The sequence below is a fragment of the Bos taurus genome, chromosome 22 (assembly GCF_002263795.3).
Source record: "Bos taurus isolate L1 Dominette 01449 registration number 42190680 breed Hereford chromosome 22, ARS-UCD2.0, whole genome shotgun sequence".
In the NCBI taxonomy this organism is placed as follows: Eukaryota; Metazoa; Chordata; class Mammalia; order Artiodactyla; family Bovidae; genus Bos; species Bos taurus.
In genome coordinates this window covers 53,522,440-53,546,468 of record NC_037349.1, presented here as the reverse complement: position 1 = coordinate 53,546,468, position 24,029 = coordinate 53,522,440, and the positions used below count along the sequence as shown (strand labels likewise).

At 48.2% G+C, this 24,029-nt stretch overlaps 1 protein-coding gene across 6 annotated transcripts in view; it reads right to left on the bottom strand.

Moving 5' to 3' along the window:
* SLC6A20 (solute carrier family 6 member 20) overlaps positions 1 to 24,029 on the bottom strand; it is a 58,991-nt gene that overhangs the window by 22,741 nt on the left and 12,221 nt on the right. For all 6 annotated transcript variants that reach the window (XR_009492284.1, NM_001435160.1, XM_059879742.1 and 3 more), the window contains 5 exons: positions 22,386 to 22,477; positions 18,359 to 18,586; positions 12,869 to 12,979; positions 11,796 to 12,037; positions 10,437 to 10,599 (listed from right to left, as the gene is read on the bottom strand). Coding sequence is in view for 5 of the 6 variants with exons in the window: in NM_001435160.1 (NP_001422089.1) it covers positions 10,437 to 10,599; positions 11,796 to 12,037; positions 12,869 to 12,979; positions 18,359 to 18,586; positions 22,386 to 22,477 (836 nt within the window). In the remaining variant the exon portion in view is untranslated. The remainder of the gene's footprint in view (positions 1 to 10,436; positions 10,600 to 11,795; positions 12,038 to 12,868; positions 12,980 to 18,358; positions 18,587 to 22,385; positions 22,478 to 24,029) is intronic.

Below are 24,029 nucleotides of genomic sequence, written 5' to 3'. Positions count from 1 at the left end.
ACAAACTGCCAGAAAACAGAAAGGCCACCCCAAATTCAGCAATATAAACAAGATGAAGAGACAGAGGAATACCCAGCAGGTAAAGGAACAGGAGAAATGCCCACCAAAGCAAACCAAAGAGGAAGAGATAGGGAATCTACCTGATAAACAATTCCAAATAATGATAGTGAAAACGATCCAAAATCTTGAAATCAAAATGGAATCACAGATAAATAACCTGGAGACAAGGATTGAGAAGATGCAAGAAAGGTTTAACAAGGACCTAGAAGAAATAAAAAAGAGTCAATATATAATGAATAATGCAATAAATGAGATAAAAAACACTCTGGAGGCAACAAATAGTAGAATAACGGAAGCAGAACATACGATTAGTGAAGTAGAAGATAGAATGGTAGAAATAAATGAATCAGAGAGGAAAAAAGAAAAATGAATTAAAAGAATTGAGGACAATCTCAGAGACCTCCAGTATAATATTAAACGCTCCAACATTGGAATCATAGGAGTCCCAGAAGAAGAAGACAAAAAGAAAGACCATGAGAAAATGCTTGAGGAGATAATAGTTGAAAACTTAAAATGGGGAAAGAAATAATCACCCAAGTCCAAGAAACCCAGAGAGCCCCAAACAGGATAAACTCAAGGAGAAACACCCCAAAACACATATTAATCAAATCAACAAAGATCAAACACAAAGAACAAATATTAAAAGCAGCAAAGAAAAAACAACAAATAACACACAAGGGGATTCCCATAAGGATAACAGCTGATCTTTCAGTAGAAACTCTTCAGGCCAGGAGGGAATGGCAAGACATACTTAAAGTGATGAAAGAAAATAACCTATAGCCCAGATTACTGTACCCAGCAAGGATCTCATTCAAATATGAAGGAGAAATCAAAAGCTTCACAGACAAGCAAAAGCTGAGAGAATTCAGCACCACCAAACCAGCTCTCCAACAAATGCTAAAGGATATTCTCTAGACAGGAAACACAAAAAGGGTGTATAAATTCGAACCCAAAACAACAAAGTAAATGGCGATGGGATCATACTTATCAATAATTACCTTAAACGTAAATGGGCTGGATGCCCCAACCAAAAGACAAAGACTGGCTGAATGGATACAAAAACAAGATCCCTATATATGTTGTCTACAAGAGACCCACCTCAAAACAAGGGACACATACAGACTGAAAGTGAAGGGCTGGAAAAAGATATTCCATGCAAATAGAGACCAAAAGAAAGCAGGAGTAGCAATACTCACATCAGATAAAATAGACTTTAAAATAAAGGCTGTGAAAAGAGACAGAGAAGCTCACTACATAATGATCAAAGGATCAATCCAAGAAGAAGATATAACAATGATAAATATATATGCACTCAACATAGGAGCACCACAATATGTAAGACAAATGCTAACAAGTATGAAAGAGGAAATTAACAATAACACAATAATAGTGGGAGACTTTAATACCCCACTCACACCTATGGATAGATCAACTAAACAGAAAATTAACAAGGAAACACAAACTTTAAATGATACAATAGACCAGTTAGACCTAATTGATATCTATAGGACATTTCACCCCAAAACAATGAATTTCACCTTTTTCTCAAGGGCACACGGAACCTTCTCCAGGATAGATCACATCCTGGGGCATAAATCTAGCCTTGGTAAATTCAAAAAAATTGAAATCATTCCAAGCATCTTTTCTGACCACAATGCAGTAAGATTAGATCTCAATTACAGGAGAAAAACTATTAAAAATGCGAACATATGGAGGCTGAACAACATGCTGCTGAATAACCAACAAATCACAGAAGAAATCAAAATATGCATAGAAATGAATGAAAATGAAAACACAACAACCTAACACCTGTGGGACACTGTAAAAGCAGTGCTAAGGGGAAAGTTCATAGCAATACAGGCATACCTCAAGAAACAAGAAAAAAGTCATAAATAACCTAACTCTACACCTAAAGCAACTAGAAAGGAAGAAATGAAGAACCCCAGGGTTAGTAAAAGGAAAGAAATTTTAAAAATTACGGCAGAAATAAATGCAAAACAAACAAAAGAGACCATAGCAAAAATCAACAAAGCTAAAAGCTGGTTCTTTGAAAGGATAAATAAAATTGACAAACCATTAGCCAGACTCATCAAGAAACAACGAGAGAAAAATCAAATCAACAAAAGTAGAAATGAAAATGGAGAGATCACGACAACACAGAAATACAAAGGATCATAAGAGACTTCAGTTCAGTTCAGTTGCTCAGTCATGTCCGTCTCTTTGCGACCCCATGAATCGCAGCACGCCAGGCCTCCCTGTCCATCACCAACTCCCGGAGTTCACTCAGACTCAAGTCCATCGAGTCAGTGGTGCCATCCAGCCATCTCATCCTCTGTCATCCCCTTCCCCTGCCCCCAAACCCTCCCAGCATCAGAGTCTTTTCCAATGAGTCTACTCTTCACATGAGGTAGCCAGAGTACTGGAGTTTCAGCTTTAGCATCATTCCTTCCAGAGACTACATATAATTGGCAATTATATGCCAATAAAATGGACAACGTGGAAGAAATGGACAAATTCTTGGAAAAGTACAACTTTCCAAAACTGAACCAGGAAGAAATAGAAAATCTTAACAGACACATCACAAGCACGGAAATTGAAACTGTAATCAGAAATCTTCCAGCAAACAAAAGCCCAGGTCCAGACGGCTTCACAGCTGAATTCTACCAAAAATTTAGAGAAGAGCTAACACCTATCCTACTCAAACTCTTCCAGAAAACTGCAGAGGAAGATAAACTTCCAAACTCATTCTATGAGGCCACCATCACCCTAATACCAAAACCTGACAAAGATGCCACAAAAAAAGAAAACTACAGGCCAATATCACTGATGAACTTAGATGCAAAAATCCTTAACAAAATTCTAGCAATCAGAATCCAACAACACATTAAAAAGATCATACACCATGACCAAGTGGGCTTTAAACGAGGGATGCAAGGATTCTTCAATATCCGCAAATCAATCAATGTAATACACCACGTTAACAAATTGAAAAATAAAAGCCATATGATTATCTCAATAGATGCAGACAAAGCCTTTGACAGAATTCAACATCCATTTATGATAAAAACTCTCCAGAAAGCAGGAATAGAAGGAACATACCTCAACATAATAAAAGCTATATATGACAAACCCACAGCAAACATTATCCTCAATGGTGAAAAACTGAAAGCATTTCCCGTAAAGCCAGGTACAAGACAAGGGTGGCCACTTTCACCACTACTATTCAACATAGTTTTGGAAGTTTTGGCCATGGCAATCAAAGCAGAAAATGAAATAAAAGGAATCCAGATTGGAAAAGAAGAAGTAAAACTCTCACTGTTTGCAGATGACATGATCCTCTACATAGAGAACCCTAAAGACTCCACCAGAAAATTACTAGCGCTGATCAATGAATATAGTGAAGTTGCAGGATATAAAATCAACACACAGAAATCCCTTGCATTCCTATACACTAATAATGAGAAAACAGAAGGAGAAATTAAGGAAACAATTCCATTCACCATTGCAATGAAAAGAATAAAATACTTAGGAATATATCTACCTAAAGAAACTAAAATGATAGGATACTGAAAGAGGAACTCCCCAGGTCAGTAGGAGCCCAATATGCTACTGGAGATCAGTGGAGAAATAACTCCAGAAAGAATGAAGGGATGGAGCCAAAGCAAAAACAATACCCAGCTGTGGATGTGACTGGTGATAGAAGCAAGGTCCGATGCTATAAAGAGCAATATTGCATAGGAACCTGGAATGTCAGGTCCATGAATCAAGGCAAATTGGAAGTGGTCAAACAAGAGATGGCAAGAGTGAATGTCGACATTCTAGGAATCAGCGAACTAAAATGGACTGGAATGGGCAAATTTAACTCAGATGACCATTATATCTACTACTGCGGGCGTGAATCCCTCAGAAGGAATGGAGTAGCCATCATGGTCAACAAAAGAGTCCGAAATGCAGTACTTGGATGCAATCTTAAAAACGACAGAATGATCTCTGTTCGTTTCCAAGGTAAACCATTCAGTATCACAGTAATCCAAGTCTATGCCCCAACCAGTAACGCTGAAGAAGCTGAAGTTGAATGGTTCTATGAAGACCTACAAGACCTTTTAGAACTAACACCCAAAAATGATGTCCTTTTCATGATAGAGGACTGGAATGCAAAAGTAGGAAGTCATGAAGCACCTGGAGTAACAGGCAAATTTGGCCTTGGAATACGGAATGAAGCAGGGCAAAGGCCAATAGAGTTTTGCCAAGAAAATGCACTGGTCAGAGCAAACACTCTCTTCCAACAACACAAGAGAAGACATCACCAGATGGTCAACACTGAAATCAGATTGATTATATTCTTTGCAGCCAGGATGGACAAGCTCTACACAGTCAGCAAAAACAAGACCAGGAGCTGACTGTGGCTCAGATCATGAACTCCTTATTGCCAAATTCAGACTTAAATTAAAGAAAGTAGGGAAAACCACTAGACCATTCAGGTATGACCTAAATCAAATCCCTTATGATTATACAGTGGAAGTTAGAAATAGATTTAAGGGCATAGATCTGATAGATTGCCTGATGAACTATGGAGGGAGGTTCGTGACATTGTACAGGAGACAGGGATCAAGACCATCCCCATGGAAAAGACATGCAAAGTAGCAAAATGGCTGTCTGAGGAGGCCTTACAAATATCTGTGAAAAGAAGAGAAGCGAAAAGAAAAGGAAAGATATAAGCATCTGAATGTAGAGTTCCAAAGAATAGCAAGAAGAGATAAGAAAGCCTTCTTCAGCGATCAATGCAAAGAAATAGAGGAAAACAACAGAATGGGAAAGACTAGGGATCTCTTCAAGAAAATCAGAGATACCAAAGGAACATTTCATGCAAAGATGAGCTCGATAAAGGACAGAAATGGTATGGACCTAACAGAAGCAAAAGATATTAGGAAGAGGTGGCAGGAATACACAGAAGAACTAGACAAAAAAGATCTTCACAACCAAGATAATCACGATGGTGTGATCACTCACCTAGAGCCAGACATCCTGGAATGTGAAGTCAAGTGGGCCTTAGAAAGCATCACTACGAACAAAGCTAGTGGAGGTGATGGAATTCCAGTTGAGCTATTTCAAATCCTGAAAGATGATGATGTGAAAGTGCTGCACTCAGTATGCCAGCAAATTTGGAAAACTCAACAGTGGCCACAGGACTGGAGACGGTCAGTTTTCATTCCAATCCCAAAGAAAGGCAATGCCAAAGAATGCTCAAACTACTGCACAATTGCACTCATCTCACATGCTAGTAAAGTAATGCTCAAAATCCTCCAAGCCAGACTTCAGCAATACATGAACTGTGAACTTCCAGATGTTCAAGGTGGTTTCAGAAAAGGCAGAGGAACTAGAGATCAAATTGCCAACATCTCCTGGATCATGGAAAAAGCAAGAGTGTTCCAGAAAAACATCTATTTCTGCTTTATTGACTATGCCAAAGCCTTTGACTGTGTGGATCACAATAAACTCTGGAAAATTCTGAAAGAGATGGGAATACCAGACCATCTGACCTGCCTCTTGAGAAATCTGTATGCAGGTCAGGAAGCAACAGTTAGAACTGGACATGGAACAACAGACTGGTTCCAAATAGGAAAAGGAGTTCGTCAAGGCTGTATATTGTCACCCTGCTTATTTAACTTATATGCAGAGTACATCATGAGAAACGCTGGGCTGGAAGAAGCACAAGCTGGAATCAAGAGTGCCGGGAGAAATATCAATAACCTCAGATATGCAGATGACACCACCCTTATGCAGAAAGTGAAGAGGAACTCAAAAGCCTCTTGATGAAAGTGAAAGTGGAGAGTGAAAAAGTTGGCTTAAAGCTCAACATTCAGAAAACAAAGATCATGGCATCTGGTCCCATCACTTCATGGGAAATAGATGGGGAACCAGTGGAAACAGTGTCAGACTTTATCTTTTTGGGCTCCAAAATCACTGCAGATGGTGACTGCAGCCATGAAATTAAAAGACGCTTACTCCTTGGAAGGAAAGTTATGACCAACCTAGATAGCATATTGAAAAGAAGAGACACTACTTTGCCAACAAAGGTCCGTCTAGTCAAGGCTATGGTTTTTCCAGTGGTCATGTATAGATGTGAGAGTTGGACTGTGAAGAAAGCTGAGTGCCAAAAAATTGATGCTTTTGAACTGTGGTGTTGGAGAAGACTCTTGAGAGTCCCTTGGACTGCAAGGAGATCCAACCAGTCCATTCTGAAGGGGATCAGCCCTGGGATTTCTTTGGAAGGACTGTTGCCAAAGCTCAAACTCCAGTTCTTTGGCCACTTCATGCGAAGAGTTGCCTCACTGGAAAAGATTCTCATGCTGGGAGAGATTGGGGGCTGGAAGAGAAGAGGGCAACAGAGGATGAGATGGCTGGATGGCATAACTGACTTGATGGACGTGAGTCTGAGTGAACTCCGGGAGTTGGTGATGGACAGGGAGGCCTGGTGTGCTGCGATTCAAGGGGTCGCAAAGAGGCGGACATGACTGAGGGAGTGAACTGAACTGAAGGAAACTAAAGACCTATATATAGAAAACTATAAAACACTGGTGAAAGAAATCAAAGAGGACACTAATAGATAGAGAAACATACCATGTTCATGGATCGGGTGAATCAATATAGTAAAAATGAGTATACTACCCAAAGCAATCTATAGATTTAATGCAATCCCTATCAAGCTACCAATAGTATTTTTCACAGAGCTAGAAGAAATAACTTCACAATTTTTATGGAAATACAAAAAACCTCGAATAGCCAAAGCAATCTGGAGAAAGAAGAATGGAACTGGAGGAATCAACCTGCCTGACTTCAGGCTATACTACAAAGCTACAGTCATCAAGACAGTATGGTACTGGCACAAAGACATAAATATAGATCAATGGAACAAAATAGAAAGCCCAGAGATAAATCCACACACCTATGGACACCTTATCTTTGACAAAGGAGGCAAGAATATACAATGGATTAAAGACAATCTCTTTAACAAGTGGTGCTGGGAAAACTGGTCAACCACTTGTAAAAGAATGAAACTAGAACACTTTCTAACACCATACACAAAAATAAATTCAAAATGGATTAAAGATGTAAACATAAGACCAGAAACTATAAAACTCCTAGAGGAAAACATAGGCAAAACACTCTCCAACATAAATCACAGTAGGATCCTCTATGACCCACCTCTCAGAGTAATGGAAATAGAAGCAAAAATAAACAAAAGGGACCTAATTAAAATTAAAAGCTTTTGCATAACAAAGGAAACTGTAAGCAAGGTGAAAAGATAGCCTTCAGAATGGGAGAAAATAATAGCAAATGAAGCAACTGACAAAGAATTAATCTCAAAAATATACAAGAAACTCCTGCAGCTCAATTCCAGAAAAATAAACAACCCAATCAAATAATGGGCCGAAGAACTAAATAGACATTTCTCCAAAGAAGACATACAGATGGCTAACAAACACATGAAAAGATGCTCAACATCACTCATTATCAGAGAAATGCAAATCAAAACCACAACGAGGTACCATTTCATTCCAGTCAGAATGGCTACTATCAAAAAGTCTACAAACAGTAAATGCTGGAGAGGGTATGGAGAAAAGGGCCCTCTTACACAGTTGGTGGGAATGCAAACTAGTACAGCCACTATGGAGAACAGTGTGGAGATTCCTTAAAAAAAAAACTGGAAATAGAACTGCCTTATGACCCAGCAATCCCACTGCTGGGCATACACACTGAGGAAACCAGAATTGAAAGAGACACATGTACCCCAATGTTCATCACAGCACTGTTTATAATAGCCAGGACATGGAAGCAACCTAGATGTCCATCAGCAGATGAATGGATAAGAAAGCTATGGTACATATACACAATGGAGTATTACTCAGCCATTAAAAAGGATACATTTGAATCAGTTCTAATGAAGTGGATGAAACTGGAGCCTATTATACAGAGTGAAGTAAGCCAGAAAGAAAAACATCAGTACAGTATCAGTTCAGTTAAGTCACTCAGTCGTGTCCAACTCCTTGCGAGCCCATGAATCCCAGCACGCCAGGCCTCCCTGTCCATCACCAACTCCTGGAGTTCACTCAGACTCATGTCCATCGAGTCAGTGATGCCATCCAGCCATCTCATCCTCTGTCGTCCCCTTCTCCTCCTACACCCAATCCCTCCCAGCATCAGAGTCTTTTCCAATGAGTCAACTCTTCGCATGAGGTGGCCAAAGTACTGGAGTTTCAGCTTTAGCATCATTCCTTCCAAAGAAACCCAGGGCTGATCTCCTTCAGAATGGACTGGTTGAATCTCCTTGCAGTCCAAGGGACTCTCAAGAGTCTTCTCCAACACCACAGTTCAAAAGCATCAATTCTTCAGCGCTCAGCCTTCTTCACAGACCAACTCTCACATCCATACATGACCACAGGAAAAACCATAGCCAATGCATATATATGGAATTCAGAAAGATAGTAATGATAACCATATATGTGAGACAGCAAAAGAGACACACATGTATAGAACGGTCGTTTGGACTCTGTGGGAGAGGGTGAGGGCGGGCTGATATCGAGAATGGCATTGAAACATGTATGTTATCATATGTGAAACAGATTGCCAGTCCAGGTTCGATGCATGAGACAGGGTGCTCAGGGCTGGTGCACTGGGATGACCCAGAGGAATGGGATGGGGAGGGAGGAAGGAGGGGAGTTCAGGATGGGGAACACGTGTACACCCGAGGCTGATTCATGTCAGTGTATGGCAAAACCACTACAATATTGTAAAGTAATTAGCCTCCAATTAAAATGAATAAATTGAAATAAATAAATAAATAAAAATGGATACCAATGTAGTTGTTTACAAAATAGCAACAAACTCATAGATTCACAAAGAAACTTATGGTTACCACAGGGGAAAAGCCAGGTCGGGGAAGTATAAATATTTAGGTTGGAATTAATATATACACACTAATATATATATAAAAGAGGTATCAATTATACCTACTCTATAACACAGGAAATTGTACTCTACAGTCTTTAATAACCTATATGGGAAAAGAATCTGAAAAATAATAGATATACTTTTATGTATAACTGTTTGAAGTTGATGGATACCCAAAACAAACACAATAGCATGAATCAACTGTACTCATAAAATAAAATTATATTAATAATAAGTTACAAAATAATATGACTAAAAGGAACTTTTCTATGAAAGAAGAAAGCCACAAACATTGAGAAGATTCTTGTGATTGCATGGAGGGTGGTGCTAAGGAAGGTTGAATTGGGAGTTAGACCTGGAGATGAAAACTTACACACACACACACACACACACACACAATCTATTGATATATTGGATAAACAAGGTAATACTTATAGCACAAGGAACTGTATTCAATAATCTATACTAACCCTTAATGCAAAAGTATATGAAGAAAAATTTATGTGTAACTGAATCACTGTGATGTTTATAAGAAAATAACAGATTTTAAATCAAGCAGAGTTCAATTTTTTTTTTAACATTTTTAAAAATAGAGGTCCCAGCATAGCAATTTAATTCTGTAAAATGTATTCAAGAGCGATTTTTGTAGCAGAAGTTTTCTGAAAAGCCCTAATATTTATCAGTAGGGAAGGTCACAGAGCATTCTCTGGGGTCCAGCTGGGGACTCCAGGCTTCCAGTGCCGGTGGCTCAGGTTCAATCAAGTGTGGGGTATGTATGATAGAACCAAGTGTCACTCTTACAGTGAATGGATGGGAGTCCATGTGTATCCCCACAGAGCAATCTCAAATAAAATGCTGAATGAGAAAGGTCTCTCTTAGGACCACTTATTTCCACTTAAAAACTGCCAAGAAAAACGACATTACCCATGATATATATGGGAAATAAAGTCGTCAGAACGAAGGTTCTGGGCTCTGGGAGTAGGATAGATTTTTCGGGAGAGTAACAAAGAGAATTCTACCTTTGTCCCTAAAATGTTCTTTCCTTTTACATAAAAAAGAAAATCTGAGCCCCAAATTGACAAAATGTTTAAATTTTTCATTCTGAGAGGTGGACAGGTGGGTGTTTGTTTAAGTACTCTTCATCCTTTCTTCTATTTTTAAATTTTGAAAAGAGCCAAGTTAAAGAAGCAAAGGACACAGGGTTCCCAAAGGAGCTGTGTGGTGACTGGGATGCCCGTGCAGCACCTGGGAGAATGGTGGGCAGGTGGGCCTGTCCTCTAAGAGGCGCAGGGAAGACAATTCAGAGTTTTCCCTGATTTTCACAGGGTGTGTGTACCCCTCAAGTCGCTCTTTCTCATGGGCAGGGTCAAAGGCCTCTGTGAAGAGTGTGGGTGAAGCAAGTCACGATTTTGCCAGCAGCTTACCGTCTCCAGCTCCGTTTCCAAGCTGCAGTTTTTAATCTGTGGGAACACCTCGCTGTACTTGCTGGGGTACGCAGATGCCAGGTAATCTTTCACTTGCTCCAGGTTGTTGGCTGTCAAAAAGCCATCTTCAAGGTCGAAAGAGTTGGTCAGCAGCAGAATCACCCTGCAAGCACAGCAGTTGGTTACAAAGGTGGCTGTCACCAAACCCTCTCCCACCTATGGAATGTGTTGATTGGTGAGCTTTTAGAGGACAGGGTGATTGTAAATGACTTTGAAGGAGCCTCAGATAGAAACGGTGATGACCAAAGGAACCAAACCCACATGGCTGGGTGGGCTATTTTAACCTCAGGATCAGCATTGTCAGAGAACCTCCAGCGGTGATGGGCAAGTTCTACTTGAGTGCTCTCCAATCTCGTACCCACTCGCCACACGTGGCCACTGAGTACTCGAATGAGGCTAGAGCCGCTGAGAGGCTGATTTCAACTACCTTACGCCGAGATGGAGACCAATCTTAAATCAAGAATGGATGCTTTTGAACTGTGGTGCTGGAGAAGGTTCTTGAGAGTGCCCTGGACAGCAAAAGATTAAACCAGTCAATCCTAAAAGGACATCGGACCCTGAATATTCATTGGAAGGACTGATGCTGAAGCTCCAATACTCTGGCCACCTGATGCGAAGAGCTGACTCACTGGAAAAGACCCTGATGTTGGGCAAGATTGAAGGCAGGAAAAGGGGGTGACAGAGGATGAGATGGTTGGATGGCATCACTGACTCAATGGACATGAGTTTGAGCAAACTCTGGGAGACAGTGGACGACAGGGAAGCCTGGTGTGCTGCAGTCCATGGGGTGGCAAAGTCAGATACGACTTACCCACTGAACAACAACAACAAAACAAAATTTTAGCTAGTGTTAAACCAATTTACACTTAAATTTGTAAATAGCCCTTGTGGCTAGGGACTGCTGTACTGGCCAGCATAGCTTCTGGATGATGTTTCTTGTTTTGGGTAAGGGGGCACCAGAAAGATTCTGCAGGCTCCACGGCTCAGCTGGGGAGCTCTTGGTTACCTCTGAGGCGGGGGAGATGGGGCAGAAGAAGCTGGTTTCCCATGTGTTGAATGCCCTTTGGTGCTAAGTGCTCTGAATACACAAAACTGCCCTCATCCCCTCAGGCAGACGCCAATGGTTCTGATTTGAACCCTGGATCGAGGGTGGCAAAGACAGTGCCCTTTGCCCCAAGGGGTATCAAAATACCCCTTGATTTCTGGGCTCTGCCTCTTCTCAGAGGCCCTTCAGCTCAGGCCCGTGCAGGCTCACTGCCCCCCTTGAGGTCTGGGGCCCACCAGGTGGCCCAGGCTTACTTGTTCAAGCAGCTCTCGTAGTTGAAGGTGGCCTTGAAGCCATAGATGGAGAAGGTGACAATGCTGGCAAAGATGGAGGTGGAGCTGTTGATGATGGACACGATGATGGCGTGCTTCTGGCAGTTGTTGGAGGGCTCGTTGTAGCTGGCAAAGGCGATGAGGCTGCCGAACCCCAGGCCGAGTGAGAAGAAGATCTGGGTGGCTGCGTTGATCCAGGCCTTGGGGTTGGCCAACTGCTCCATCTGTGGGGAGCGGTTGGGGGGGGAAAGCCAGTGGGGACAGCATGGGTGAACCCCAGGTGGGAACCCCAGGCTCTCAGACCAGCAGGGGGCGGGGGCCCAGAGAGGGGAAGGAACTGGCCTGCGGCACACAGCCAGCCAGGGCAGGCCTGAGGCTCGAACCTGGCAGGGCCAGGTTCTCAGCGGATAAAACACATCCTCATGTCACAGCCCCCACTGCCTCTTACCCAGAGGAGATGGTGTCAGATAAAATAGTTCTCAAAGGAATTGAGCCCCTGATCCATGACCCACGCACTGCATGGGTCTCGGCCTCCAGAAATGGAGGTGCTGGTGCCCAAGGCTGACTTGTGCCCCGGCACTGACGTTAGGGGCAATGCTGCTCCAGTCACTGTTTCCAGGGACCAGACTTGCTAAATGACTATCCCGTCCCAAAGGCAACAGGGGCTCTCTGGACAGGATCATGGGGGGCCCTGCCGTGTGTGGGTTCACCCCTATAGGGAAAGGGGTGCCTAGAAGTGCGAGCAGGAGGGTGAGCTGACTGCAGGGATGCTCCTGGTGAACAACTTGGTCCGCAGCTGGAGTGGAGGGTTTGGGGTGAGACTGGGGCAGCAGAGGTTGGGGGCAGGGAGGATGAGCATGAAGGTGGACCACAGGGTCACGCCGTAGCATTCACAGGCATGGGGGCTCCCTGGCTGAGGACAGGGAAGCCACGACCCTCACTGCCTGGCGGGCTCACGACTGCTCCACTCCCGCTTGGTCTCCCCCTTCCACCCATCCTGGAAGGTGGGGGAATGAATGGGGGTACCCTTGGGGCCCCTCCCCTCCAGCCCATACCTTGGGAGTGAACATGTATGCCAGGCCATTGGTGGCTCCATGGAGCGTGAGGCCCCTGACCAGGTAGATGATGAGCACACAGTAGGGCAGCAATGCAGTGAAGTACACCACCTGTGGGCCCCAGAGCGCAGAGTCAGCTCCCTGAAGAAGCGGGGACCACAGGGCCCTTAGGCCCAAGGAAGGCAGACCCGCCATCCCCACGGAACACCACAGCACCATCTTGGCTGTTTGGGTGACCGACAGCTGGGAAGGTATTGTGGTTCTTGGTCAGACACGGGTTCTGAGTTTGGGGAACTGGGTGGTGGACATGGATGCCCATGCGTGTGACCCCCAGGAAATCTCCTGTTCAGTGGAGAAGAGGAACAGGTCCTGGAAAGCTCTGTCCTCCAGCCTCCCTGCAACTCAACCTTATTCCAGAAAGGACTCGAGGCTGCCCACAGGAATACATCATGAGATATCCATGTAAAAAGAAAATGTGGGCAATCCAGGAAGATGCGCCCCGAGGAAAAGGCGGCTCACAGAAGAGGTGAGGTGCTACCCAGATTCTGAGCCAGACTGATTTGAGCTTCCTCATGGCCCAGGCAGAGCAGGAAGCAGTCACACAGGATTTATATCATCTCTGAAAGGCAAAAAAACCCAGGAGCTTGGAGGAAGGTCAGGCACCCCCAGGACTGGGGCCCGAGACAAGCTTGGCCATGAGTGTATAAAGGAAAAGCAGTGTCATCTGGTGTTCCTGTGAAAAATACAATAGCAATGCAATGGTTTTCATGAAAGGCCTCACTTCCACGGGCTTTTTCTTTAAGGTACAAAGTAGATGTATTCAGAGGGAAGCACACCCCACATAGAGTGTGGGCCACCTCAGAAGGTGAGAGAGGCCTTCCCTGGGCTTTAAAGGCGCATATCAGTGGGATGTTTTTTGTCAACCAGTTCTTTCCCTGCTGACGTATGTCATGGGTTCACTGATGTTTTATCTTCGACTTTCATGGTAGCTTTTCCACACTGCACAGTGTTTCCACAAAGTCTTACAATAGAGGCCTTCGAGTGCACGGATGCCCACACGGGGCTGGAATTAGTTTTTCTGCAGATCAACTTGTATGTGCAGCAGAGCCCCTTTTCCAACACTGTGCACATTTTTTTGTCTGCGTGGTTATCTTCTGTGGCTGCGGGAGGGGATTGTTTTGGGTTTGTTTCTTTTCTTTCTTGTTTTTTTTTTTTTTTTTTTTTTTTAAGTAAAAGCAGTTCCCGTCATGTTTGGGTCCCCCTGTGAGAACCAGAGCTGGTGACTCAAGTCCAGCTGCACCCGGCCCTCCACTCCCACTGAGGTGTGGCACTATCTTCCCAAGAATTTCCAAGGACACCTGAGTGGTGCTCTGCCCTGTCACCCTGGGGACAGCAGGCAAAAGTCAGGTGTGTCTTCTATGATTGCTTCTTAAGTGAGGATATTGTAACTTGAGATGTGTAATACAGCCACATGAGATTACACGAAGATAAACCAGGTTCAAGATGGGAACGGGAAAGTGGAAAGAGAGGGCATCTGGCCAGTGAGCTGAAGGAAATCAAGAGACAACAGGGAAGGGGTGACCACTGTCTGTAACCAGGGGCACTCGGGGGACACACGGAGCCAGGCCTTGGTCACCCCCAAGGTCAGCAAGGTTTGGTGACCTTGGTCCCCCTCAGGTCGGCACGTTTCCTGGAGAGCTCTCTTCAGTCGAGACCAGGCTGGCTCACCTCTCCCCAGTCAGAGAAGCTAGAAGGATTGCTGGATGTGTGATCCAGGCTAAACTACTTGGAAAAACCGTTTGTGAATAATCTGAAAACAAACCTGGGAGGGGAAGAAAGCAGAGTCCAACAAAGAAAGCCAACATACAGCACCCAGGGTTTAACAAAATTCACCCCCATAAATAGAGCTGTTGGAGCTCCTATGACTCAGTAACAGCTACAACAAAAAACAAAAAAAAAACACAACCCAATCCAAAGATGGGCAGAAGCCCTAAAGAGACATTTCCCCAAAGACACTCAGATGGACAATGGGCACATGAAAAGATGTTCAACGTCGCTAGTCACTAGACAAATCAAAACTACAATGAGGCATCGCCTCACACCGGTCAGAGTGGCCGTCATTAAAAAAAAGTCTACAAATAGCAAATGCTGGAGAGTGTGTGCAGAAAAGGGAGCCCTCCCACACTGTTGGTGGGAATGTAAGATGGCACAGCCACTAGAGAAAGCCTCCGAAAACTAGAGTTGCCGTATGACCCAGCAGTCCCACTCCTGGGCATATACTCAGGCAAAACTAAAAGTAAAAAAGATACATGCACCCTTACGTTCACAGCAGCGCTATTCATGACAGACAAGACATGGGGACAGCCTGAATGTCCGTCAACAGATGAATAAAGAAGATGTGATATATGTAAGCAATGGACTATTACTCAGCCATGCTGCTGCTACTGCTGCCAAGTCACTTCAGGCTCCACCATCCCTGGGATTCTCCAGGCAAGAACACTGGACTGGGTTGCCATTTCCTTCTCCAATGCATGAAAGTGAAAAGGGAAAGTGAAGTCGTGTCAGACTCTCAGCGACCCTATGGACTGCAGCCTACCGGGCTCCTCCGTCCATGGGATTTTCCAGGCAAGAGGACTGGAGTGGGGTGCCACTGCCTTCTCCGACTCAGCCATAAAGAGAATGAAATCATGCCATCTGCAGTGACACAGATGGGCCCACAAGTTGTACTAACTGAAGTCAGTCAGAATGACAAGTACCATATGATATCACTTACACGTGGAATCCAAAATATGACAGAAATGAACGTAGCTACAAAACAGAGAACAGATTTGTGGTTGCTAAGGAAAAGGGGGTGGGGGGCTTGGACTGGAGTCTGGGATTAGCCGATGCAAACTATAAAACATATATACATATAATGGATAAACAGCAAGGTCCCATTGAGAGAGTCATTTCCTAGGCAGGTTGATAGGGAGTCTAGGGGTCCCCAAGGAGAGAGGGCTCTGGAATTCTCAAGGAGGAAGAAAGGACAAACTATTTTCTTTCTCCACATTCCTTAGGATTATATAACAATAATGTATCCTGCCTAAGGACAGTCTTTGGATTCAACCTTCTGTTATCTTAAAATGTTAATTATGGGAGTAGACCTGGTCTTTTCAAGGATGTATCTTGCCTGAGGACACTGTTATCTTAAAATGTAAATTATGGGAGTAGGTCTGGTGAGGTCTTTACAACCTCCAGATATTCTTTGGATTATATAACTTCATTGTTAACACTAGCAAGGGGGTACTCTTTCTACCCTCTTCTGATGCCTATGTCAGAAGCTTTCTCTATCTCCTTTATACTTTAATAAAACTTTATTACACAAAAGCTCTGAGCGATCAAGCCTTGTCTCTGGCCCCTGATTGAATTCTTCTCCTCCGGGGGCCAAGAATCCCGGTGTATTCGGTGATTCAACAACAACCTTTCACTATTGTCTAGCGCAGGATGCACTAAATATCCTGTAATAAACCATAAAGGAAAAGAATATGAAAAGAATACCCACAACTGAATCGCTTTGCTGTACACCATAAACTAACAACTGTTGGGCACTTTTGTCATGGAGGGGGGCGTAGCTTAAGCCGAGGAAATAGTCAGTCTTCCTGTCATGACGTGTCCTCATTTAGCAAGTTTCTCAGTGATCTGGAAAAGGGATGGCCTCATCGCTGAAACTCCAATATTTTGGCCACCAGATGCAAAGAGCTGACTCATTTGAAAAGACCCTGATGCTAGGAAAGATTGAAGGCAGGAGGAGAAGGGGACAACAGAGGATGAGATGGTTGGATGGCATCACCGACTTGATGGACATGGGTTTGGCTGGACTCCAGGAGCTGGTGATGGACAGGGAGGCCTGGCAAGCTGCGGTTCATGGGGTCGCAAAGTCGGACATGACTGAGCGACTGAACTGAACTGAACACTGAATCTCCACATTTGCAGATACTGCCCTTGGATCTTCTGGATCATGTTCATGATAATTTGGCAGAGGCCATTGGTGAAACCTTTTTTCTGAGCATAAAATATCCTCCAAACTTCAAGATGGGACAGAGTGAGTTGCTGTAGAATCTCAGCTTTTTGATGGTGAGATGGGGGTTATTGGGACTAAGATGCTGGCCATCACGGGGCCCCGGAAACCGAAAGAAGATAACCTACTAGACACGGTACTGGGGTGTCACTGGACACCTAAAATACTGTGGGTAGCTCTGGTCTCGATGCCTCAAGAAACACACAGTGGGGGGACTACCCTGGTGGTCCGGTGGTCTCGGACCCGCCTTCTGGTGCAGGGGACAGGGGTCTGATCCCTGGTTAGAGAACTAGGATCCCATGTGCTGTGGGGCAAGTAAACCAGCACACCACACCTCCTGAGACTACATGCCACAGCCGGAGAGAGGCGCGCACACCGCATCAAAAGATGCCACAGGCTACAGCGAGGACGGCGCCACGCTAGGACTAACAGCATAAACAGACCAGCCAGTGTTAGAGACACAAGGCGGGCTGGAGAAGGTGACCGGGCTGGCCAGGAGCAAGGGGCCAGGTGGACTCGTATGGCCTTCAGAAGGGAAAAGCTGGGCTTGATTGAGTCCTGAAAAGTGTGGGCCAGCAGGAGGTGTTCGATCAAAAATGATGGGGAGTTTCTGGGGCAAAGCAGGGTCTGCCTGGCTCTGCCCTCTCTACTCGGCGCCCTTGGGCAGGACTTCACCTCTGAAAGCCTCAGGTGAGTGGACAGCGAGATCTATTGGGAAGGACTGAAGACTGAAACAACGGGCATGTCCCACCCACAACGGATGGACTGCGAGGCGTGACTGAGCGTGAGGGGGGCACACGCGCGTCCAGAGCATCTGCTGCAGCTGGAGAGAGACGGGAGGTGAGGGAACCCCTCCAGGAAAACGTTCTATACGGAGTGGATCAAAGAAACGTCCTCGCTCTGGCAGGACCACAAACTTAGGGACACACCAAAGAGATGAGGTTTCTAATCAGGCCCAACAGCTCTCTAGGTCACGGAAAGCAGCTTGGACCAAAGGTTCTGAGACTCAGCTGCTCACTCGGGTCAGCTGGAGAGCTTTGAAAGTCCCAGTGCCCAGGGGAACCCCACACGGACCGTCTCGGAAGCTCTGAGGGTCGGACCCAAGTTCTAGGAGCTCTCCCGGCGGTGCGGCTGAGGCTGAGTGCAGTGTGTGTTGGGGACGACGTCGACGTGACAAGTTTTCAGAGAGAGGAAAACTAGGTCGAGCTGCCTGGCTCCCCTGGGTGGTTCGGGCGGGGGACTGGGACAGACATGCTCATCTTTCCGGGAACGGGGGAGGCCCTCATTTCGAGATTCAGGGCTGTGACTTCCAGGACTGCTGGCCGTCTCCAGTGGCTAGACACGAGCCAGCATCGCCGTCCGCCCCTCCTCCCCAGTGCCGGCTGCGGAGGCGGCCTCGCCGCTGCCCGGGGCACTAACCCCCCAAGTCCTACCCTGCCGGTGGACTCGGTGCCCCGCAGGATGCACAGGTACACCACCAGCCAGGCCAGGATGAGGCACAGCGCCGGCTCCCACTGCACCGCCCCGCTCTCCTGGATGGATGGCGAGATGTTGAGGGTCTTCCGGTACCAGAAGTACTGCGTGGACGAGGCCTTCTCACACTCCTCGATGTAGCCCGTGCGGTTGCCATTCAGCGGGCACACGGACCACGGCAGGGGGTCCTGCGGGGTCAAAAGAAACACTCAGAGGTGCGGGTGGAGGCCAAAGGTTGGGGTGGGAGGACGGGAGGCGGCCCTGAGGGGAGGCTCTTGGAAGAGGTCACTGGTCCCCAAAGGGCAGGAGCTCCTGAAGGCAGACCAGGAGCCAAAGGCTGTCCCCCACCCCGGGCACAGGTGGGGCTTGGGCAGAGGGACAGGTGGGCAGGGGCCCCACACTCCCACCAATCCCGTGGGTGTCTGCTGAAAACATCTCGGCTCTATGCTGGGTGGGAGAGATCGAATCAAAGGGACAATGGCCAGATTGTCTATGACAAATGAACTCTGGCCCACAACCTCTGTAGCCTCCAGCCCAGGAACCCAAACCGCAGTACCTGCAGTCATCAGCTAGGAGCGGTCAGGACTGGGTCACTGACTGCAGCTTTCTGAACCTGTGTTCCCTCCAACTCAGGACCAAGAGGAAAAAGCCAGAGACCCCCTGCCTAAGCAGTCACACACCCAACACAATCCCCAGTCCTCTGCCTGCCCTGGAGTCTCTGTCAAATGCAAGTGATGGGACTCCCTCGTCGTAACAAACTCCGGATAAATAGCCTCTGCTTGCTCTCATCTGGGTGGTCTTTATTTCCAAAAGGCCCTAGCAAGGCCCAGCAGGAATAAGACTTGGGTCCTGTCCTTGCTACCTGGGTGGAGACGGGCATTTCCTAACAGTCACTGTGTCTGGAAGTTCGAGGGGACTGCGGTTTGTTCCCACCGCAGCCTTCTTCTGTATCTAAGACAGACGAGCAGGTACTGATGACTCCTGTTAAGCCTGAGTCAAGCTACACCTGAAGCAGTTCCACTCCTGGACTTTGCAGGTAGAGCCAGGAAGGGCTTCTTCTGCATCAGCTAGTTCCAGCTGGGTTCTCTCTCCCTTAGAAACCAGAGTGCCTAAATGGTGCAGAGGGTTGGGTGAACTCCGGGAGTTGGTGATGGACAGGGAGGCCTGGCGTGTTGCGGTTCATGGGGTCGCAAAGAGTTGGACACAACTGAGAGACTGAACTGAACTGAGATGGTGCAGGTATGATGAACATGACCCAAGGCCAAGAGCTAAAGAGAAATGCTGAACTGAGTGGGGGAGGGAGGGGGGTTAGGGTCCCACCTCTGCTCTGCCAAAAACCAGCCCCACGTGGATCAGATTTCATTAGATAAAAACTCCCCGCTGACAGAAGCAAGTCTAACCCCAATGGGTTCAACCCCTATATTTCACAGGAAACAGAAATGAGCCCCAACAGCATTACCTGATGGGCTAGGGCCACTCTGCTGGTAAGGAGCTGGAGCCCACGTCTGTCACCTGGAAAGTGCTTAGGCCCCTGTGCTGCTGGGACCCCTGGCAGAAAACGACCCCTCCAAGCCGGTTTCTAGCTTTGACCTAAAATGCTTCCAAAGGTGACCACCAGCAACTCCCCTTGAGAGGCGGTGCCCTCTGCCCCTGCCCGTGACCCGGGCTGACCTGTGTCCAGGTCTGACCAACAGGAGGCACTGAAGTGCGGCTGCATGACCTCCTGGCCTCACATCTGAGGCCTTGCAGCTTTTACTTTCACCCTCGTGGACCAGCACCCTGCACAGACCCTCGGGCTGGACTGCTGAGCGAGGCGGACTGGTGGAGAGAAAGGCCGCGTGGAGCAAACCAAAGTGGAGTGACAGCCGGGACTGCGCCCCCATCAGGCGGGGGGTCCCTGTGGATCTGAAGCCCAGACCACAGCCCCCCTGGGTCCGCCTGGCCTAGGGGGGACTGACTGCGTCCATTCATTGTTGTTCAGCACAGCCTGGTCGCCAACCTTGGCTACACAAACATGACTTAAATCACTCAGAGGAAGGGAGGCTTTAAAAACTCTGACACCCAGGCTGCATCGGGCAGTGACTCAGATTTCACTGGTCTGGGTGGGGCCTGGGTCTGAGTTTTAAAAGCTCCCCCAGGTGATTCCAGCTCGCAGCCAGCATGGAGAAGCTTTAAGCATGGAAGGACTTAGACTGACCACTTCTCAGCACCCAGCCTCTCTCCCCCTGAATCACTAGGTGAGCAGGCCGAGATCCCTGCATTCACATGCTTATTAGCCTGGAGCTCCCACGGGGAAAAGCTGGAAAGCCCGACTTGGTTGGACCAGAGCACAGACCCCACGGCCAGGCTGCTGCGTCCAGCCTTCCAACTTCGCCCCTCTGGAACCTGGGGCATCAGTATCGCAGGGTGTGGTTGTGATTACACAAGGGCATAGTTCTAAAGTGCTGGTGGCGCTAGCTGGCCCGGAGCAAGTGTGAGTGAGTGTCTGCAGCTGGAGGCACGGTCATTCCTCGGGACCATGGAGGCAGCCTCACGGCAGAGGAATGCAGGAGAGGCACATGGACCTGTGAGGGCCGGAATGAACAGCCAAGTGATTTCCAGGAATCCGTGACTTTGACACTTCTGAGGGTTAGAAAATGGTACCCCCTTACTTTATATAGTTTATTTTTGCCTTTGGAAAATGGTCAAATCATCTTGATTTGTTCACACAATGCTTCCACTTTTGGAAAACGGCCTTCAGGATGCCTATATATAATGCCTGCAGCATGTATGACAACGCCGCAGTTGGAATGGCATCGTGCAGCGCACAGCCTGCCCAGCCACACATGGCAGCCCAGCATGGAGGAAGGGAATGGTCCCTAGGCAGGAGAGCAGAGAGGCTGCCCCGCTGCCACCCAGAAGGTGGAGGAGGGGCACGGTTGCGATTAGTCTTCATGGAACTTAGGCTGAGCCAGGGGGAGGAAGGGAGGCACAGGTGAGCTCAGAGCAGAGTTCGTCCTGTCAGGGCATTTTCCAACCAGATGACCTGGGTGTGGCAGAGTGGAAAGCTACCGCTGGATGTGGATATAGCATCTTCTGAGAAGGATGCCAGCCCTTGACTATTGAGGTCGAATATTCACCCAAGCATTTCTCAGGGCCCCAAAGATTCAAGGGTGTACTCAAATGCTCCAGAGACTGGCCTCACAAGCTGGGGTCAGTTCCGAGTCCACGACCAGGCCCACATAGCTTCTGACCTTGGAGACAGGGTCTGGCTCGTGAAGGCCTGGCTCAGTGGCAAAGGGGCAGGCATCCCCCCAGGGGGCTCCCGTCTCCCCATCTTTCCCCGTCTGGGAAGAGGCTGAGGTGCAGGAGGCCGCATGAAGAGGGGCCCTGGGAGCGGACAGACAGACTCTGAGGAAAAGATGCGGACACAGGCCACGAGGGGAAGCTTTGGACACTAAGACCCACCCCCTCTCGGTGTGGAATTAGGGTCCTCTCTTCGCCACAAGCCCCAGTCCCTTCCACATTTTCTACAGTGAGCATCAGCTAGGGCTACAGTCAGAAATGCGTGTTTCAAATGCGCATCTTCAGGTGGTTCTTCTAGAACTTTTGCAAACACAAGAAGGGACCCGGCTGGGGTCAGAAACCTGGGAGGACACGTGATGAGAGGCAGGAGGTGGGGGGGTGGGGGGAGGCCACACGGTCACGCTCAGTGGGGGGCCGTCCCCATCAGCTGTCCCTACAGGTTCCCCCGGCCCAGCAGGCAGCGGGTCTTGATATTCTGGAGGGGGTCACATCCTTCAGACAGCGCCTGATGAGATCTGGGGGCCTGCTCCCCCAAAATGTACGCACACATTGCACACAACAGCAGGGGTCCACAGATCCCTGGCTTGGAAGCCCTCTGCTCGGTCCGGGGTGCCTGGCTGCCCCTGGCCTGGCGCGGCGCCCTTGAGGCCGGCGCCCCTCGCCCCCGCCCCCTGGGCCCTGCTGCCGCCCGCGGCCGCTCACCTGGAAGGAGTGGAAGAGGTACCAGAAGGCCCAGGCGTTGACCACGTTGTAGTACATGCAGAGGAAGAAGGACACCACCACGCTGGCCACGCCTGCGGAGACAGGACGCGGGGCCCTGAGGAGCGCCCGGAGCCAGGACACGCCCGCAGGGCCCGCTCGCCACGGCAGGGCCCGCTGTGGGGCCTGGCACCCGCGAGCGCCCTCTAAGGGTCGGTCTCGCCTTCTGCCGCCCTCCCCGCCTCCTGGGCCGTGAAGCCGGTGGCGCTCTTCTAGGGGCCTGACAACTGCAGCGCGACCTCAGGCCCACTTCGCAGAGGGGAAGCCAACACAGCACTTCCCCGAGGCCACGCCGCTATGAAGCGGTGGAGCTGGGATTCGCGCCTCGTGTCACTGATGCCAGACGTCACAGCTGCCCGCTCCTCGGCCTGCCTACAGCGGGGTCGCTGGCGCCACACCCTGCTCGGTGGTGGTGGGGAGCAGGCTGGGAGCAGTGTCAGGCGTGGAGGGGATGGGGCTGCCCCTGAGCTGAGCAGACCTGCGGGGAACCAGTCGGGGTGCCGGGGGACCCGGAGCAGAGTGTGGGGATCTGGAGAGCCAGTGCATGCCTCCGGGCCGAGCCCCTGCTCCGGGACCTCTCCTCGGGCCTTCCCTACCCCACCCCGCCTTGCAGAGCTGGCTGGTAAACATTCACCAGCATCCCCAGCTGGCACCCACATCTGGTGTTTTTCCTATTAGGCCGCAAACGCTGCCTCGGAGGAGCCCTCTGTGATTGACGGCTTGGGCCCATCCTAAAACCACACACCTCTATGTTAAAAATTAACAGCCGTTCAAGACGAGGGGGCAGTTCCGCTTGGATGTGTGAGGCCTCTGGACACACTTCTTCTGCACCTGAGATGAAGTTATGTGCCAGTTCACACGTGTCCTGTTCCTGAAACTTTCCTGTGTTTTCCTGTTCCCCTTTCTGCCTGTATGTGTGTGTGGGTGTGGGTGTGGGAGAGGTGAGCAGAACAGACCGTGGCCACTGCTGGCCAAAGTTCGTCCTGCTCCCAGGGGAGCCTGGCACACAAGGGCCGCGCTGGGCAGACAAAGATCCCACGAGGGCACCCCAGACACTGGCTCAAAGTAACTCAGGAGGCGAGAGGGAAGGCAGTACCCCTCTTGCTACTCACTGGGCCCCTACTTCCATGCACCAGGGATATTAGCAGCACCCCACAAGCCCTCTGGTGTGATGACAATTCGTGAGCTCACACTCACACAGGCCAGTGCCTAGCACTGGTGCTCGCTGATGGGGGGAGACGTCAGTAATTAGCAGGAGCCCGTGGTCCCGCAGCGGCCGGTGGCAGGGCCCAGACACTGGGTTACAGTGTCTTGTCTTGGGCATTTCTTTCTTATGTGTGTGTACAGCTGTCCAGGCCTCACACATCCAGTGGAACCGCCCCCTCGTCTGACTCTTTGAGACCCTCTGGATGGTAGCCGGCCAGGCTTCTCTGTCCATGGGACTTTTCAGGCAAGAACACTGGCAAGCCATAAGTAGCATGAGTTAAATCGCTCAGTGGTGTCCGAGTCTTGGCAAATACCGGAGTGGGTTGCATTTTCTCCTCCAGCAGGTATTTTCAACCCAGGGATGGAACCCACATCTCCTGA